The following is a 17,865-nucleotide window of genomic DNA, read 5'->3' as shown; positions in this document are numbered from 1 at the left end:
GTCTTTTGGTCGTGGACTGGGTGACACAGATGTGGGTGAGACCTGTGGGGAGGTGACCACGGCAGCTTTTGTCTTGATTTTGATTTTGCTCTTTTCCTTCCAGGCTTGTCTGGTTGTTTCTGACCCTTTTCTGTGGGTCCCCACTGAAAGACGCTTTAGACTTGTGGCAGGCTTTAGGGCCTTGCTCTGGGCCGATCCCATATGGATGGACTTTTACCCACGAGGGGAAGGGTAACTTTGGGTGCTTCATTTAGAAACTAGACTCTTTGCCTCTCCTGTATTGTTTCCTAGTTTTATTAAAGTTCCTTCCCATTAAAGTCTCATATGTTTTGTGTTGATGCGGCAGATGGCAGAACCCATTTAGAGCAGGCAGGTTTTGGGGGGGTCTGGGTTGCACCTCTCCCTGCCCTGTAACACTTCTCTAATGAGAGAAGAAATCTGCTGGCTCTCCCACAGGCTAGGAATCCAGTCAGTCCCCCAGGAACCAATGCAGCTCTGATACCTGGATAGCTCTGCCACTAGCAGATATAAATGCTTCCAATGTAGTGGTGTAGTCTCCTCCTGCAAATTTCTCCTTCTCAGTCTTCCTTCCTTTTACAACAGGAATTGCCAGGAGATCTTCATATACTTGAGCATATAAGTCAAGTATTTGCAATACCTGTAACAACATTTTAAATAAAAATATGTTCAAATTTATGCATACAAGAATGGGGGTGTAGGCCAGAGGAGCAGGAAGTGAAAGGATTCACCAGAGACAGAGTAGGGAGCAAAACAGGCAGATCTAACAAAATACACTGCTGAGGGAAGCATCGGGCAAGATAGGAAAGGTCAGCTGTGCCATGTGGGTCAGCTCCCTGGTGGGAGACTCAAACCCATGCGTCGTGGCTGGTGATAGCCTGATAGTGCTGAGACGTCAATCCTGGTGCCACCAGGGGCCCCAATAATACACAAATTTTAAGTAACAATATTTACCAAGAAATTACCTTTAAATGATATTTTGAGATCAGATCAAAATTTAACTTAGAGTTACTATGTAAACATAGAGCAATACATTGCTTGCAACTAGGGGTGGGGGAAGAAACAGAGCCTGGACAAAGAAATAGAATGTAATATGAGAGACTTTTTATACCTCTTCTGCTGCTTCTTCAAATGTTGCAAATGCACTGTGCCCTTCCTGCCAAAGGAATTCTCGAGTACGTAGGAAAGGCTGAGGATGTTTGAATTCCCAACGCTGGAAGAGGCAAGAACACAATTTGGTCACACAGAGTGCTTTTCAGTTTTTATTAACAACTTTACATGGCCGACAATCAGAAATTGTTAACTGTGATCCAAAGTACTTCTGAAATGCTTCCACACTATCAATCCTTGGTATATAAAAATAAGGGAACACAAAATGTGCTTTGAGGAAATAAACGAAAATGAAAAATATGAGAACAGAGGAAGGGGCATGCACCTACCACCACGTTGCACCACTGATTGAGCCTGATGGGCAGGTCTCTGTGTGACTGCACCCACTTTGCATATGAAGGATACATTACTGAAAAGACATCGGAAAAATATAGGCAGAAATTAGTCATCATAGGTGGTATTTCTCCTTGAAGGCTGGTTAAGACTTAAACCAGCATCATAACTAATAGGAATTAAAACACTGTGTTTAGGTAAATGTGATTTTGATGCTTGTAGTGGTTATGTGAAATGGTATAGATTTCACAAAGCAGATAACTCAAGGGGAAAAAAATCTACCTAAACTTTACCATATTGTGAATTCTACCGAGAATTACACTTAAGATTTCATTTAATATCAAAATCTCAATATTAAAGATGTGGAAGCTGAGCTTAGAAGTTAAATGAAATGCTGAATCCAGCAGTTATGAGTCAGAACTACTTCAAGCTGACCTACCTGATGCATCTACCCAGAGACAGCTAGTTTATGCAGGCTCTTACCAGAGCCTATGCACGACTATATATAACTAATGAAAGAAAGCAAAACTTTGTAGTGGGGGGAAAAAAGCTGGTGTCATAATTTCAATTATAAGTCATTATAATATCATACACACAAGAGTACCACTAAGAAGTGTTAAATGAAGAGTCAACAATCCTTAACTCTAAAGATGGACGATCACTTTGGAAGACAAGCCCAAAGGTTCATGATTTCCGTGTGACACAGCCATGTACTATGTGTAATTTTATGAAAATCAGTTAACATTTCAGAGACTTTAGCTGCAAAATGGAGGTAACAGCAGCCTCTACCTCCCTCACTATGTGGTTGTAAGACTAGTACAAGATGGGGCCTCCCCGGTGGCGCAGCGGTTGAGCGCTGGGCTGCGAAGCTGCCTGCAGCCTCTGCAGCACAAGTTCGATCCCCGGCTGCCGGTGAGAGTCCCATGTGGCGCGCAGATCTCTCCTGCTGCGCCTGCTGCTCCCCTCAGCAGTGTGTTTCATCAGTCTGCCTATTCTGCTCCCCGCTCTGGCTCTGGTGAATTCTCTCAGAAGCGTGGAAGCGCTTCTGACTGTACCCAGTTGCTTGTATTAAATAAATAAATCTTAAAAAAAAAAAGAATAGTACAAGATGATGTTCAAACATCACTTTGTAACCTATAAAAACCCTACATGAAAGTTAATGTGTCATTAAAATGACTAACAGAATCTGTAAGTAAATATGGCATGCAACATTAGTGTTGGTAGTTTTATAATGAATTTCAAGAAAAAAATGCCTTGCACAGTTCTGAAAAATTATAGCAAGAAATGAAAGATTAAAGTATTTAAAGAAAAACAACTTTAGGGCCTCCCCGGTGGCACAGTGGTTGAGCGCTGGGTTGTGAAGCTGCCTGCAGCCTCTGCAGCGCTGGTTCGCTCCCCAGCTGCTCCCCGGCCACCGGAGGAGGGTCCCACATGACGCGCAGACCTCTCCTGCCGCCCACTGCTCCCCTCAGCAGTGTACTTTGGTCCTTCTGCCTGCTCTGCTCCCCGTTCTGGCTCTGGTGAATTCTCTCACCCTCCCACGCTTCTGACTGTACCCAGTGCTTGTATAAATAAATAAATAAATCTTAAAAAAAAAAAAAAAAAGAAAAACAACTTTATTCTAATGACAGAACTCTGAGAATAACATCCTATACAAATTAAGTCTGCATACAACTTTACCAACACCCATTAAACTTTATATTATCAATGAGGATTATAACTATCACAAAGTAAATGCTGAGAGTCAGGCCCAGGAAGGAGCTGTATCTAACATTTCAGTGAGCTTTATCTGTGCTCTGGCCCATCCTCACCTGTTTCACTAGTAGGACGAATGGCAATTGGTTCTGCCAATTCTGTTTTCCCAGATCTTGTAACCCAAGCAACCTAGGAAGATAAAATCATTTCTCGTACATTTTTTTGAAGTATTTTAGGAAATGGCACAGTGTAGGCAAATTTTCTCTATTCAATGTTTGCTATATTATATAAGGCAAGTTAAAATAACTTCTGCTGTTCACGTATTTACTGACTTTGTTAAGAGAAAAGTAAAGGAGAGCTGATAAGTTAATGTAACAGAATCATAACTTGTACCAAACTCAAAAATATAATTTCTAAGTAGTTTTACTCTTCTTTAAATTAATTGCTAAAACTTGCCTTTTAAATTACTAATCAAGGGTAAACTGAAAATATACTTTGTAGTCATGAGAGCAAACTGCAAAAACAAATACAACTAGCTAACTTACCTCAGGGGCAAAGTCAGCAATGTGAGTCTTCTCTGTCTCTAATGCACCTTGAGATACAAACATGGGGAAATAGCAGTTTTCAACACCAAGCTTCTTGATCTCGGCATCAAAAAAGTCCTTGATGGATTCCCAAATGGAAAATGCCCAGGGCCGAAGAATATAGCAGCCACTTACATCATAGTATTCAATCATTTCTGACTTTGTGATGACCTTTTGAAGAGAAAAATTGAACAAAATTGAACCTAAATTGAACAAAAATCATCATACATGTGTCAAGAATATGATAAACAAGCTTTGGATTAGAGACTCCCAATCTTGATACATTCTCTTAATGTGCTTTTAAAACAACAGGGCTCTAAACCCTTAAGACCTGCATTCCATATTCCTTCTTCCGTTTAATAATTTTATGACTAATTCCTTTAGACACTGATTCCTTTATCTCATCATAAAAAAAAAAAGAGAGAGAAAAAAACAAAATAATGATTGTATACAAGGGCCACACTTCAATTCAAAACTTTATGTGAACATGTTTTGAGACTGACATGTTAAATGTCTACCCTATGTATTATTAAGGGTATTATACATTATTATTTTGTGTCTGGACTTGAGTCTGGAAATAGAAATGGCCACTGAGAACTTTAAAACATACAAATCAGCTGAATGCATACTTACTTGAGAATACCAATCTGCAAGATTTTCTTCTTTTTTTGCCTCAAGACCCAACCTGCAGATATGAAATAATAATATATAAATGTCTTCATTCAACAACTGCTTTTACAGAGAATGGAAATAAACCTCTGAAGTTCAGATTAGATTGGCTTTTCTTCAGTATCAGCTATTTCTGTATTTCTATCTCTTCTATATTCCTAAGATGTTTAAACTTAAGAGACAGAGTGAGGAGTAGAACAGGCAGATCTACTAAATACACTGCTGAGGAGAGCAGCCGGCAAGCCAGGAGAGGTCTGCTGTGCCATGTGGGTTAGCTCCCTGGCCAGGGATTGAACTCAGGCAGCTTTGACTAATATGGTGGTTAGCACTGAGACTTAAACCCCTAGCAACCAGAAGTCCCCATCCTACCAATTTTTAGATCTCACTAAGAATGAATTTCTCATTTAAGTACCCATATTTATGATTTTCATTTGAGAAATCTATTTAAGGTACAAAATTTGTACAGTTACGCTATCAATTATGTTAAAAGGGAAGGAAAAAAAGAACATTTACATAGGTCCTCCCTGGTGGCGCAAGGGGTTAAGCACCACACTGTGAAGCAAACCACAGCCTCTGTAGCACAAGTTCGATCCCCAGCCGGCCAGGGAGAAACCCACATGGCGCAGCAGACCTCTCCTGTCGTGCCCGCTGCTCCCCTCAGCAGTGTATTTCAGTCAGTATGCTGTTCTGTTCTCCACTCTGTCTCTGGTGAGTCCTCTCACCCCCTGCATCTCTGGCCTGTACCCCAGCTGTTGTATGCATAAATAAATAAATCTTAAAAAAAAAAAAAAGAACATTTACATATAGTTGTACTAACTTGTATATTCAAAGAAAATCTCCGAACAGATATAGAAGATCCTAGAAACTCATTACAGTGGTGGAAAGAACTGAGAAAATGGGAAACAAGTGTAGAAGGGGGGACTTCACTGATCTTTTTATAGTCTGAGGTTCTGGAACCCAACAAATGAATAGGTAACTATTCTAATTAATTAATTCACTAACTAAAACTATCTCCTGGCATTATAGATTCAGTGTTCTCAGAAGCAATAGTCAAAAAAAAAAAAAAAAATTAACAGTTGAATTCATTCATAGCTCCACTTCACTTCAAATAAAGGCTCCATGTTTCCTTACCTGGTCTGTTTCTTAGGCCCCTGGCCTTCTCCTGCTCCACCTGATGACGACCCACTTCCTTGGTTTTTAGAGGGCTCTTTCTTTTGGCCATCATTTTGTTTCTGCGGCTTATTCTGCTTTTCAGATTTGTTTTCTTTTTCTTTCTTCTTCTTATCTTTGTCCTCAGTCCCAGTGGCAGAAACAGGCTTATATTCCAAGCCTGTCAGAGACTTGTACTGTGACTTCAACTGAAGGAGCTCTTGTACAGCAGTATCTACCTGATCCTATAATTTAAGAGGGAAAAAAAGATAGCATTCGATTCAAATCACTAAGCATACTTGAACAAGTACAATGGCCAAGGTGTTAAAAGGAGATTTGAAAACACAAAGACTATGGGGTATAGGTAGAGAATGTTAACTATTAAGTGCTGGAGTAATAAAAGAATGTGATCAATAGGAACAGAACTGTGTGAAAGAGTAACCAGACAACAGTACAGCCCGTCCATCACTGCACTGTGCAGACAGTGGTCACTAGCCAGATGTGGCTATTGAAATTTAAGCAGGTTTAAAGTAAAAAGAATTAAAAATTCAGTTCCTTAGTCACAATAGCCTTATGTGACTAGCTACATGTGACTAACAACTGCTGTACTTGGTAGAATTTTTACTGGACATTTCAAATAAAGTTTCATCAAATAAAGTAAGCATTGGAATAGAGTATGTATTCTATTGTAGCTCAAGAGCCACTAAATGACATATTGAAAATTACATAAGGGGGACATTTTACAATAAAGATAATAATCAAGTTTCTGTATTGCTAGTCAAACTGAAAAGTCTATGACAACTTAAGCACTTTTCCACTGTATGAATCTAAAGAAAAAAATACTACTCCAACAGAGATAACACAATTGGCACAAACTATACCAGAACTCCAAATAAAACTTGCCATCTGAGATGGCGAGAGCTGCAGGAGGCTGAGTCAAGACATCTGCAATAAAGGTTTACAAGGAGCAGAACCTGCAAGGTTCTAAGTTCCTCTTACAGACTAGAGAGAAACAGATATTTAACAATTAAAATACAGTGCTCAAGTGCAATGTAAGATGAAGGCAGTGTTGTATGAGCACACCATACAACTCTATTTGGGGGAAGAAAGGATCAACAACAGTGTCTGTACAAGGCAAGATAAGAGAGTTGAGAATTGATATGAGATGAAGTCACGAGACTTGATGGGCTAGAAAGTTTCCCAGCCAAAGAAAATAGCCCGTAAAGTAAAAAACAAACAAGCAAGCACAGTGAAAGAAATCATCAAAACGAAAAAGCAACCTATTGAACAGTTTATTTGCAAATCACACACCTGACAAGGATTTAGTATCTAAAACATATAGAGCTACAACTCAACAACAAAAACAAACAACTCAATTGAAACTTGAACTGAGTATCTGAATCGACATTTCTTCAAAGAACACATACAGATGGCCAAAGGAGACAAGAAAAGATGCTCATCATCTTTTTTTTTTTTTTTTTAAATTATTTATACAAGCACTGGGTACAGTCAGAAGCGCGGGAGGGTGAGAGAATTCACCAGAGCCAGAGTGGGGAGCAGAACAGACAGACTGACGAAATAACACTGCTGAGGGGAGCAGCGGGCAGCAGGAGAGGTCTGCGCGCCATGTGGGACCCTGGCCTGGCAGCCGGGCATTGAACCGGTGCTGCAGAGGCTACAGGCAGCTTCGCAATCCAGCGCTCAACCACTGCGCCACCTGGGAGGCCCCTCATCATCTTTTATTATTAGGGAAATGCTATCACCTCACATTTGTGAGAATGGGTGTTATCAAAAAGATCAGAAGCAAGTATTGGGTAGGATGTAGAGACTCATGTACACTACTCAAGGGAATGGAAATTGGTGAAACCACTATGGAAAACAATATGGAAACTATGCAAAAAATTTAAAATACCAGTTATTCCACTTCTGGGTATTTATCCAAAGAAAACAAAAACACTAATTCAAAAAGAATTTCATTGAAGCACTATTTATAAGAGACAAGAGTGTAAACAATCTATGTCTGATGGATAACTGAATAAAGATATGGTACATATTGAGTAGCACTCAGCTATTAAAAAAAACAGATGAGGCCTCCCCGGTGGCGCAGCGGGTTGAGTGTAGCACTGTGAAGCTGTCCGCAGCCTCTGCAGCGCGGGTTCTATTCTCAGCCAGCCAGGGAGAAACCCACATGGCGTGGCAGACCTCTCCTGTCACTCCCCTCAGCAGTGTATTTCGGTCGTCTGCCTGTTCTGTTCCTCACTGTCTCTGGTGAATCCTCTCACCCTCCTGCGCCTCTGGCCTGTACCCCAGCTCTTATATAAAAAAAACACAAATCTTAAAAAAAAAAAACCATATGAAATCTTGCCATCTGTGAAAACCTGGATGGACCTTCAGGGGATGATGTTTAGTGAAGCAGGACAGAGAAAGACAACACCCATGAGTTCACTCATATGTGGAATATAAAGAAACAAAGCAAAAAAAGTAAAAATTCTTGAGATACAAGAACAGATTTGTGGTTATCAGAGGGGAAAAGGGTTAGAAGGTGGATGAACTGGGTAAATGGGTCAATTATATGGTGATGGATGGAAACAAGATTTTGGTGGTGGACATGTAGTGTCCACAGAGGTCAGATAAACAATGCTATAAACATATGCTATAAACCAACGTCAGCTTAATAAAAATGTTGTTTAAAAGTAAGGATCCAAAAAAAAAAAAAAAAAAAGCAGACCACACTAACCTTAGAGGCTTTTTCAGCTTTAAGTTTTCGAACTACTTCTCCTTGAGAAGCTACTTTGTCAAAAAGCACTTTGGCTTCTGGGGTTTCTGGACCACTGGACTTGGAGTTGTTGGTTGGATTTGAAACTGCACTTTGAGACACTGGGGGCTGACCAGGTATGTAATCTTTCCCAGTTTTTTCTTTATATTGAGCTTTCAAGGTGAGTAAGCATTCTACAGCTTCACTTACTTTAGCCTGAAATACAAGAGAAAACAAGATAAATATTTAATACTTTTTCAGATTTCTGAATATGTCAGTATCATTTAAGAACCACTAACTACCACCAAAAATATTCCTGTAAATAAATTCATCGTAGAGAAACCCAAGCACAAAGGAGTTAAATTATCAGTCTAATATAACAGATTAAAGCAAAGTTTAAAAGATAAACCATAAATACTTTCCCATATACAAGTTGTAAAAACAGGAACACACACATAATTAGCACTGCCATTTTAGATATGTAAACAGACAATAATAGAACAACTAAGAAAACTGTCAAGTTCTGGATCTGTAAATAGTGAATCAGAATTTACAAAATCAAAATAAAGAACAGCTCAACAACTTTAACTACACAAACCTATTTTCTTCAGCTCAGTAAATAGACACTAATACAGCACTGGCAAAAACCTGTAGTTTGGGTCCCACTGAAGAATACTTATATCATTTATTCAAAAATTTACAGTGAGGGCCTCCCTTGGGGGAGTAGCGGTTGAGCCCTGGGCTAAGCAGCTGTCTGCAGCCTCTGCAGCGCTGGTTCGATCCCCAGTCACCGGCGAGGGTCCCACATGGAGAGACAGACCTCTCCAGCCGAGCCTGCTGCTCCCCTCAGCAGTGTATTTCGTCAGTCTGCCTGTTCTGTTCCCCGCTCTGGCTCTGGTGAATTCTCTCACCCTCCTGTGCTTCTGACTGTACCCAGTGCTTGTATAAATAAATAAATAAATCTTTTAAAAAAAAATTTACAATGAAATATATTCCTATATTGATGCTTTCTTTTTTTTTTTTTAATGTTTTTTTTTATAGAGGCATTTTTTTTATTTATTTGTTTGTTTGTTTTGTTTATACAAGCACTGGGTACAGTCAGAAGCGCGAGAGGGTGAGAGAATTCACCAGAGCCAGAGCGGGGAGCAGAGCAGGCAGAAGGACCGAAGTACACTGCTGAGGGGAGCAGCGGGCGGCAGGAGAGGTCTGCGCGCCATGCGGGACCCTCCTCCGATGGCCGGGGAGCAGCCGGGGATTGAACCGGCGCCGCAGAGGCCGCGGGCAGCTTCGCAACCCAGCGCTCAACCGCTGCACCACCGGGGAGGCCCTATATTGATGCTTTCTTTACACTCACCTACATATTTCATCCTCTGATAATTCAACATAATCATAATGAGAGAATGAAACACTCAGCCCAACTAAGACCCTCGTAACTCTACCAGAGAAGGACAGCAACGCAGGCAAAGCTTGGGAGCTGGATGCTGCCCGGAGGCAGCACTGTCGATACTAACAGTGGTGCTACTGGCTACTACCAGACCAATGAACCCTGGGAAAGTCAAGGCATCCATCAAAACAGAGAAAGAGTGCCTCCTCATTACCCCACCCAATCTTCACTGCTACATTACAACAGTGCTCCAAAGAACTAGGAGAAACCCCACAGAAGCCAGAATACCAAGCACTGAAGGAAGCACTGTTGTACCTGCAGAGAATCTGCATTTGGGAATGGTAAATCACAACTCAGTCCAACCACTTTCTGACACGTTTTGCTGCCCGTTGACTCAGCATCCCATACCAGGTACCACACAGAGGGACTAAAGGTGAGGAGAAACCAAACAAAGAGAGGCATGTCTGATCTGCATTCCTAAACTGTCTCCTGTTTATATTCTGCCTGTAGAGTTAAACACCTTTTCACAGCAAAATCTTCCTACTTCTAGGGAAATAATTAATCAGGCATATAAGGGAGAACAAAAACTATCAGCTAAAAGAAAATGGCAAAATAGTTAAGGGACTTTGCTCTAACCTTATCCCAGGAGCAGATGCTCACTGTATTAGTATCAGACAGCACACACTTCACATAGAAAAGAAGGCCTGTTTGGCAAGATTACTGCTTCAAATATTATAAAGGAGAAAATTTAGATAGGCAAACCACTTCATTATTGAATGTTATATTCTAAAAGTAGAGTAAAATTACATATGCAAATATCCCCTCTAAATGGGAAGTAAATATTCTACTAAGTAATCTATTTAGACTATTTTCCAATTATTTTATGTAGCCTGACCTGGTCATTTAGAAGGTTTTTTTGAGAGATTTTTGAGAGAATTAGATTGATCAAAACAAAATCACTACCATTTTAGGGTCTATTTACTCTGTGCTGACACTATGCTAAGTGCTTCATGTAAGTATTTTATTTAATCTTTAAAACAATCCTTACCCATATTTTATAGAAGAAAGAAGTAATGCGTAGAAAGGTTAAGCATCTTACCCAAAGTTATGTAAGAAGGGCTAAGGCAGAAATTTGAATCTAGGCTTATTCTAGAGCCTCTATTTGACCACTCATGTCAGCATATCATTATAAAAGGTATGAGACAACAATCTAAATTCTATTTCATCCCACTAGCATGCCATCAAAATTGCTTTTTCCAAAGAGATCTTTTATTCTTGCTTGACTGTTTCTTTGGGCAAAGGAAAAAAAATCTCTTTCAATATTCCAGTTTTCTGAATTAAATGGCATTTATAAGGAGAAATTGGATGATACTACTCAGGACAAGATTATACAATGTCGGAAGTGTTAAGAACATTTGCAAATACAGTCTTAAATTTTTAATGAACACAGATTGTTTTAAACTCATCTAATATTCCAGTACAAACATTAAAAGCTTTCAGTTGCTTCACCTGTGGATATAGGTGAATGAGAAAGGAAACAATCTCAAAAGACTTTAAAGGTTTAAGATGGAAATGTGAAGAAGTAAAAATGATGGCCTTAAAAAAACTATGATTAAAATGGAGCAAAATACAAAAGCACTGGTGCCTCCCTGGTGGCTCAAGGGGTTAAGCACCAAACTATGAAGCAATCTGCAGCCTCTGTAGTACGAGTTTGATCCCCGGCTGGCCAGGGAGCAACCCACATGGCGCAGCAGACCTCTCCTGACTCACCCGCTGCTCCCCTCAGCAGTGTACTTTGGTCAATCTGCCTGTTCTGTTCCTCACTCTGTCTCTAGTGAATCCTCTCACCCCCCTCTCTTCTGGCTTATACCCCAGTCTTGTATGCATAAATAAATAAATCTTTAAAAAAAATACAAAAGCACCAATCTGTTTACATTCATAATGAAAAGTCCTCAAACAGCTGTTTTTGTTGCAGCCACTAGATGGAAAAATTTCTTCATGGGGAAAGGAATTAAAACTAGAACTGTACTGATCTAAAGATGAAAGAACAGTACCTTGCAAAATGACCTAAGCAACTCAACTTCCTGTGAAAAAAAAGGTGAAATAATAGGTTTTATAGAAAATGATTAAGAGGCTTAGACAAATTATTAATATAAAACAAGCATAGACCTGCTGATAAATAATAATAAACTAGTAAAACCCTAACTGTCGCAGTGCTTAGGATGCAATGCCTACAACAGAAAGTAACCTGCAAATCAAATCAGTCACATTGGAATCCAGGCCTTCCAAATTTTAAGGAGTTACTTTCGTATTTAGTTTTCCCCTGATCACTAAAACCAACTAAAAATAAAAAAAGAGGAACGTTATTTGATTATTATTGGACATGGTTGCTGGGAGAATTCAATGCCAAAATAGTAACAGTACAGGTACAGGTGCCAGATGTATTATGAACACTGCTTCTATTCCCAGTAACTGGCTTGGTTCTCGAGGACAGATACTGCAGCAACTTACTAAGATGAGGAACTTGCAACTTCATAAGGAACTTGCAACTTCCAACCAAAGCCCAGGACACTGATGAGACAGCAGATTCCCTGAGAACATCGCAGAACAAATGCTCTCCAGCCATGTAAGTCAAATCCACTGGCTCACCATACCTCTCAGCATTCATGCCATAGCTCAAATTCAAAAAATTTGGTAGCCTATCAGGGACTGAATTACATCCAGTTACAGCACTAATTAATTGGTCATGTTTTAGAGCTGTGGACTATTTGAGTAGAACTATCTTGATTATGAAACATGATCTTTCTCTGCCAGATGCCATTTTTTGTCTCATGCAGCAAGCAATCCTGTGTCCTATCAGGTACTACAACCTATCTGACTAAATGTTTCACCTGCAGTCATCACTGAAACAAGAATCCAATTTATACTTCAGGCAGCCTTTGTTGCATTGGAGGGTTCTGCTATGATGAATCTGAAATTGTCACTGGTTGACAATCTCTTGACAACCTTGGCCCTCACGTCTTCGCCTCAGCTGGTGCTACCTTCCACACAGTGGTGCTCACAGCATGGTCCCCAGTCAGTAGCTTCAGCATCACCTGGACAACCATTTAGAAGTACAGTCTGTGCACAGACTCAGTGATGCAGAAACTCAAGAGGTGGGCCCAGCAGTTTGTGCTGAATAAGAGCTTCAGTAACTCTGAGGTACACTAACATTTGAGAACCACAGAACTACACTTAAGAGTACCTCCCTTGATTATGTTCTCCCATGAAAGGTTGCTTCTACTTCAGGATTATTCAAAATACATCCTTCATGAATTGTTGATTCCTTTTCTGTCATATATGACCACAAACGCTTCTCAGAGTAATTTATATATATCACATAGGATAAGTATATGCCTATTGCCAGCTCGGACATACCCACTACATAATGAACTGCTTCTTGTTAGTTATTTCTACAGGCTGACACACCACAGGTATCAATAAGTATGGCTGCTAGGCCAAATATCCAAGCAGACGGCCCAGAAACTGTATCTCACACAATGAGGCTTCCCCACGCAGTGAACGTACAGGTTCAGAACGTACAGGTTCAGGCACAGCCTGACTTACCCCAGCATACTGACCTTGGGGGCTTTTTCAGCTTTCAGTTTACGAACCACCTCCCCTTGTGCAGCAACTTCATCATACAGAGATTTACTATCCAGAGCACCTGCTGCTGATTTACAAGGAGCATTCTGAACTGCAGCAGCTGGAGGATTCCCAGGTTTATATTCCTGGCCAGTTTTCTCCTTATATTCAGCTTTCAAAGTCAAAAGCTCTTTGACGGCTGCATCTATATCTTCCTTTGCTGCTTTCTTGGCTTTTAATTCTCGAACAACATCCCCTTGAACAGCCACTCGATTGTAAAGCGCCAAGGAATCCTCACATGTAGCACCGTTAGTTGATGACGACACTGGCCTTTCCTTAGGAGTAGTTGTCCACAGAGAGAGAGAACCGAAAGAAAAATAATTCATGTCCAAGTCCCCCACTCAATAAAAAAAAAATACAATTAAAAAAAATTCTCCCAATGAAACAATATCAACTTGATCATGTTTCAAGTTAACAGTGAAATTTTTAATTTTTTAATCTTTATCCCTTAAAAAATTTAAATGAATATTTCATTCTTAAGAAATTTTCCTAATGAAACTAACAGAAGTAAACTAAGGTAAGGGCATGTGGTATTCCCTATAGCACCATCAACACAGTAAAAAACTGAAAATAACCTAAATGGTTAGGGGACTAGTTCAAAGAAATCATGACACACTCATCCTGTGGGTGGACACTGCTAACCACACACAAGCTGTGCAATCTCAGCTCCTTCTCTCTCCCAACCCTCAGTAAGGATGGATACTCTTCTCCAGGAGGCACTGGAGTCTGACAGAAAAGTAAAGACAGGGAGACAGGAAGAAAGGTCACCATCCTGACTTTGTCAGTACAACTTGTATTTTCTTTGTTCTTCTTTTCATGTATACATGAGAAGCTATAGGCAGGTGGTCCTCAACACACTCAGCTCCACATCAGGCCTCTGACTAAAGACGACCAGCTACTGGATCAACATGGACAAAAATTTTTTCTGAAAACATTCTTTTCATCTAGTCTTGTTGTTATTTCATGGAACAAAATTTTAAATTTTAAAAATCTTGCAAGATATTTTAAAATTTTACATGAAAGGACAATAGCAACAAAACCTTCTGAAGTAAGTTATTGTCTTCCTTGGTCTCAACAGTAAGCAAGATAGCCATTTGTAAAAAACCTTCTGCTTTAAATCACTGATGAGAGACACAGCTGTAAAACCAGTAATTACCTCATTTTTTGTTGTTTCTACTTTGGTCTTCTCCTTTGACCCAGATGTTGGCATTTCCTTTGTATGCCCATCAGGAATGTATATCAAAACACATGGGGCTTCTCTGCAACTATATGGGCTAAAAAGAAAACAGGGACCAGAAGGTACTGCTAAAGTTACAAAGATTTACACTTATATTCCTCTAAGAATTTTAAAGTTTTAACTCTTATATTTAGGTCTTTGATCCATATTTGAGTTAATTTTTGCACTTGTGGTACGAGGTTGGATGTATAACTTCAGCATGTGGCTAACCGGTTGACCCAGCACCATTTGTGGCAAAGGTCAGCAATTTTTTGTCACTCAATAAATTGAGAACCTACTCTACTCTGGGCATTACTATAGTTGGCAGTATCCCATCACCACCACCATCACTGAAGGATTAGTAAGTACCAGGCACTGTGTTGTGCTGTTTATATACATGATCTTATTTGACTAAAGTAACGATACCGAAATGATTAAGAAAAAATATGTGCCCCTGATTTCAGCAGAGTGAACAAAATTACACAGATGGATAGAATGATGGACAGTTTAGTTGATAAATATTAAAAGAGAAAAGTGCTGGATTCTATGGGGACAGGGAGGTTGGGTCCCTATCCAGAGTGCTGTCAAGAAAGTTCTAGAGGAAATCAACATTTGAAAGCTTATCAAGTGAAAAAAAAGAAGCAAAAAAGGAAAGGCAAGAAATTCAAAGGTTACTTGATGCCTCTGCCAAGTCTAATCCAGTATTTTCAGAAGAAGGGATCAGGAGAGCTAAACTGCAACAATACAGTCTGGGTGCACACATGGCCCATGGCATGAAAAATCTTACATGTCAACCTAAGATGTTTAGGTTTTATTCTGAAGCTAACACAGGGAAGAAGTGTGATGAAACTGTCACTCTGAAATGTTTGGACTATTGTCCATATGAGAAGCGGATTAGGAGAGCACGGAGGAACAGCAACTAATGCTCTAGACACTGCTTTGGCCATCAGAAAAGAAATTGTAGTGGTCTGAAATAAAGTAAAAGCAGCGGGCACACAGAGACAGACGGCACTGGCAGTAGAAACCACAGGGGTTAATGGAGGCAATGGGGGAATGAAGAACAGATAGAAAGGATACTGAGGGCCTTAGCATTTTGAAAATAATGAGTTTGAAGTACTTAAAGGTACTAAAAGGTACTTATTCAGAGCTGTCTGGATCACAGGAGAAAGGTCTGATATACAGTTAAAAAAGATAAAATGGAAAAATAGCAGGGTCAAAAAGAAAACCAAAAGGGACATGGACAAAAATTTAGAGATTGAATGTTTTCCTAATAATTGCATTACTTCTTAGTTAAAAAAGGCAAAAACATTTGCTGTTTTCCTCTAAATGTATCTGCTGTACTACTTGTACTCTAGAGTATATCTAAAGAAAATATACTACAAAGAAAAAAGTAATAATGGCCAAAGTTCCACCCCACTCTCCAACGTCCTTTGTCTTAGCCGATGTTATTTAAAGTGGTGACTGAGGCTACGTGGCAGTCACACCTCGCTGGGCCACTACCATGTACACAGCAGGAATGCATGTTATTATTAAACTTTTTGGTGTTTTCACTTCAAAAAGCAAGGGGAAAAGGTAATAGTAATAACTTTACCCCAAGATAGCATACAATGAAATTTTTTCTTTATATTCAGACAACATAAAGATGAATTATAAAATAGTTTAGTCTTAGAAATGAATAATTTGGTAATACTATGATGTTTCAAAGTTACCACTTAAAGTCTCAAACTTTAAACACAGAAGAACAAATCAAACTGAATAGAGAACTGTCAGGAAGAGTATTTTAGTGGAAGTTCAATTTTTAAATTATTACTACAAGAATTATAAGCATTTTTAGTCAATGTCCAGTTACATTTGTTTACCAATTTATTTACCTAACAGGTTCATAAGGCTGATCACATATGAAGAATCCTCTTCTCTGGAGTTGTACAATGTCTCCTTTTTTCAAATCCTTAAGGCAGGGATCCCCCAACATTAGTTCTTCACGCTGTAAACATTGAATAAGAGTAAAATTCATTTCCTCCAAATCAGAGAACTGAAACAATTGGAAATGTAAGCAATGTTCCCAGTAGCTGGAATATTTCCATTTTAACCATATATGCTGGAAACTTCACCACTTAAGCACACACAGCAATATGGTATTTAAAAAATACCACTTATTATCATTTTGAAAGTCAACATTTATGAGTGGCTTCGGTAAACTTTTTAACTAACTTGATTAGTGTCCCAGGAAATACAAGTTTCCAGCCATAAATACGAAATAGAAAGCTAGTGAAGCACATAGACCCACACAAAAGGCATCCAGCACCACAGCCCACGGGCTCAGGGCCAGTGTGCTGAGTATGCTGTCTGCCCTCAGTTGAGTGCCTTCACTTCATGGTGCCGCATGTCTGCACAAAATCCTCTGTGAAATAGGAACATTACTCTCCTCCATTGTTTTATTTTAACAAAATGCTACAAACACTTTCTATTTTATTTGAGGAGCTAATTTTAACGATTATAAAGAAAAGTTTATATAACAGGAAAGATATGAGTCCTTGGAGACAGTTACCTTACTGTTCTTATTGACATACTGCTTAAAGTCCTCATCTTTTCCTAGCACTGGCTTTGTGATCAGGTGCTCATACGTGACACAGATTGCTGGGATGGGAAGGGCCTGTGCAGTTTCTGCCAGCCATGTGATCTTTGTGGTTTTCTTGTAGTCCTTGTTTTCTAAATTCAGTTTTGCATCAAGAGATACAATTTTCCCATCTGTGTTTCTAGATATAAAATTCAAAAGTGATTAAATAAAATAACCACCAGGAATGTACTACTTTGTTATGTTTCTGTAAGCAACAGATAAGGAATTTTCTTTGGAAAAACTTCAATTTAAACATTTGCACTTTTAATATGTGTCATACATATTCTCATTAAGAGATGAATGAAACAATCCCTGCTATCAAGATACTAATGATCCATTGGAGAACAGATCCATATATATCTGATGAAGCATGTGAACTTTACAAATTTTAAAATCACTTGTGTTTTACTACGTGATATGCACATCAAAGGCATCTTTACAGACACATCACCCAAAGCAGTGATAGTGAAGGCAAAGATCAACAGCTGGGACTACATCAAATTAAAGAGCTTCTGCACAGCAAAAGAGATAAGAACAAAAACAAAGAGAAACCCCACCGACTGGGAGAAAATTCTTGCACACAACACTAATGATAAAGGACTTATGACAAAAATCTGCAAAGAGCTGATGAGACTCAACACAAACAAAGAA

At 39.3% G+C, this 17,865-nt stretch overlaps 1 protein-coding gene across 3 annotated transcripts in view; it reads right to left on the bottom strand.

The window, feature by feature from the left end:
- EPRS1 (glutamyl-prolyl-tRNA synthetase 1) overlaps positions 1–17,865 on the bottom strand; it is a gene marked incomplete at both ends in the record, with an annotated part of 62,369 nt that overhangs the window by 16,013 nt on the left and 28,491 nt on the right. For 2 of the 3 annotated variants that reach the window (XM_084245042.1, XM_084245043.1), the window contains 12 exons: positions 503–658; positions 1,130–1,231; positions 1,458–1,537; positions 3,273–3,345; positions 3,702–3,911; positions 4,374–4,425; positions 5,541–5,803; positions 8,296–8,529; positions 13,318–13,674; positions 14,538–14,655; positions 16,469–16,581; positions 17,146–17,353. In XM_084245042.1, coding sequence (XP_084101168.1) covers positions 503–658; positions 1,130–1,231; positions 1,458–1,537; positions 3,273–3,345; positions 3,702–3,911; positions 4,374–4,425; positions 5,541–5,803; positions 8,296–8,529; positions 13,318–13,674; positions 14,538–14,655; positions 16,469–16,581; positions 17,146–17,353 — 1,966 coding nt within the window. Of the gene's footprint in view, positions 1–502; positions 659–1,129; positions 1,232–1,457; positions 1,538–3,272; positions 3,346–3,701; positions 3,912–4,373; positions 4,426–5,540; positions 5,804–8,295; positions 8,530–13,317; positions 13,675–14,516; positions 14,656–16,468; positions 16,582–17,145; positions 17,354–17,865 lie in introns of all 3 variants that reach the window. The other variant, XM_084245041.1, reaches the window with a different exon arrangement.

Source organism: Talpa europaea, assembly GCF_964194135.1.
Source record: "Talpa europaea genome assembly, chromosome: 10".
NCBI classification, from domain to species: domain Eukaryota; kingdom Metazoa; phylum Chordata; class Mammalia; order Eulipotyphla; family Talpidae; genus Talpa; species Talpa europaea.
Note: the sequence above shows the minus strand (reverse complement) of the source record. Positions and strands in the feature narration are given on the sequence as shown.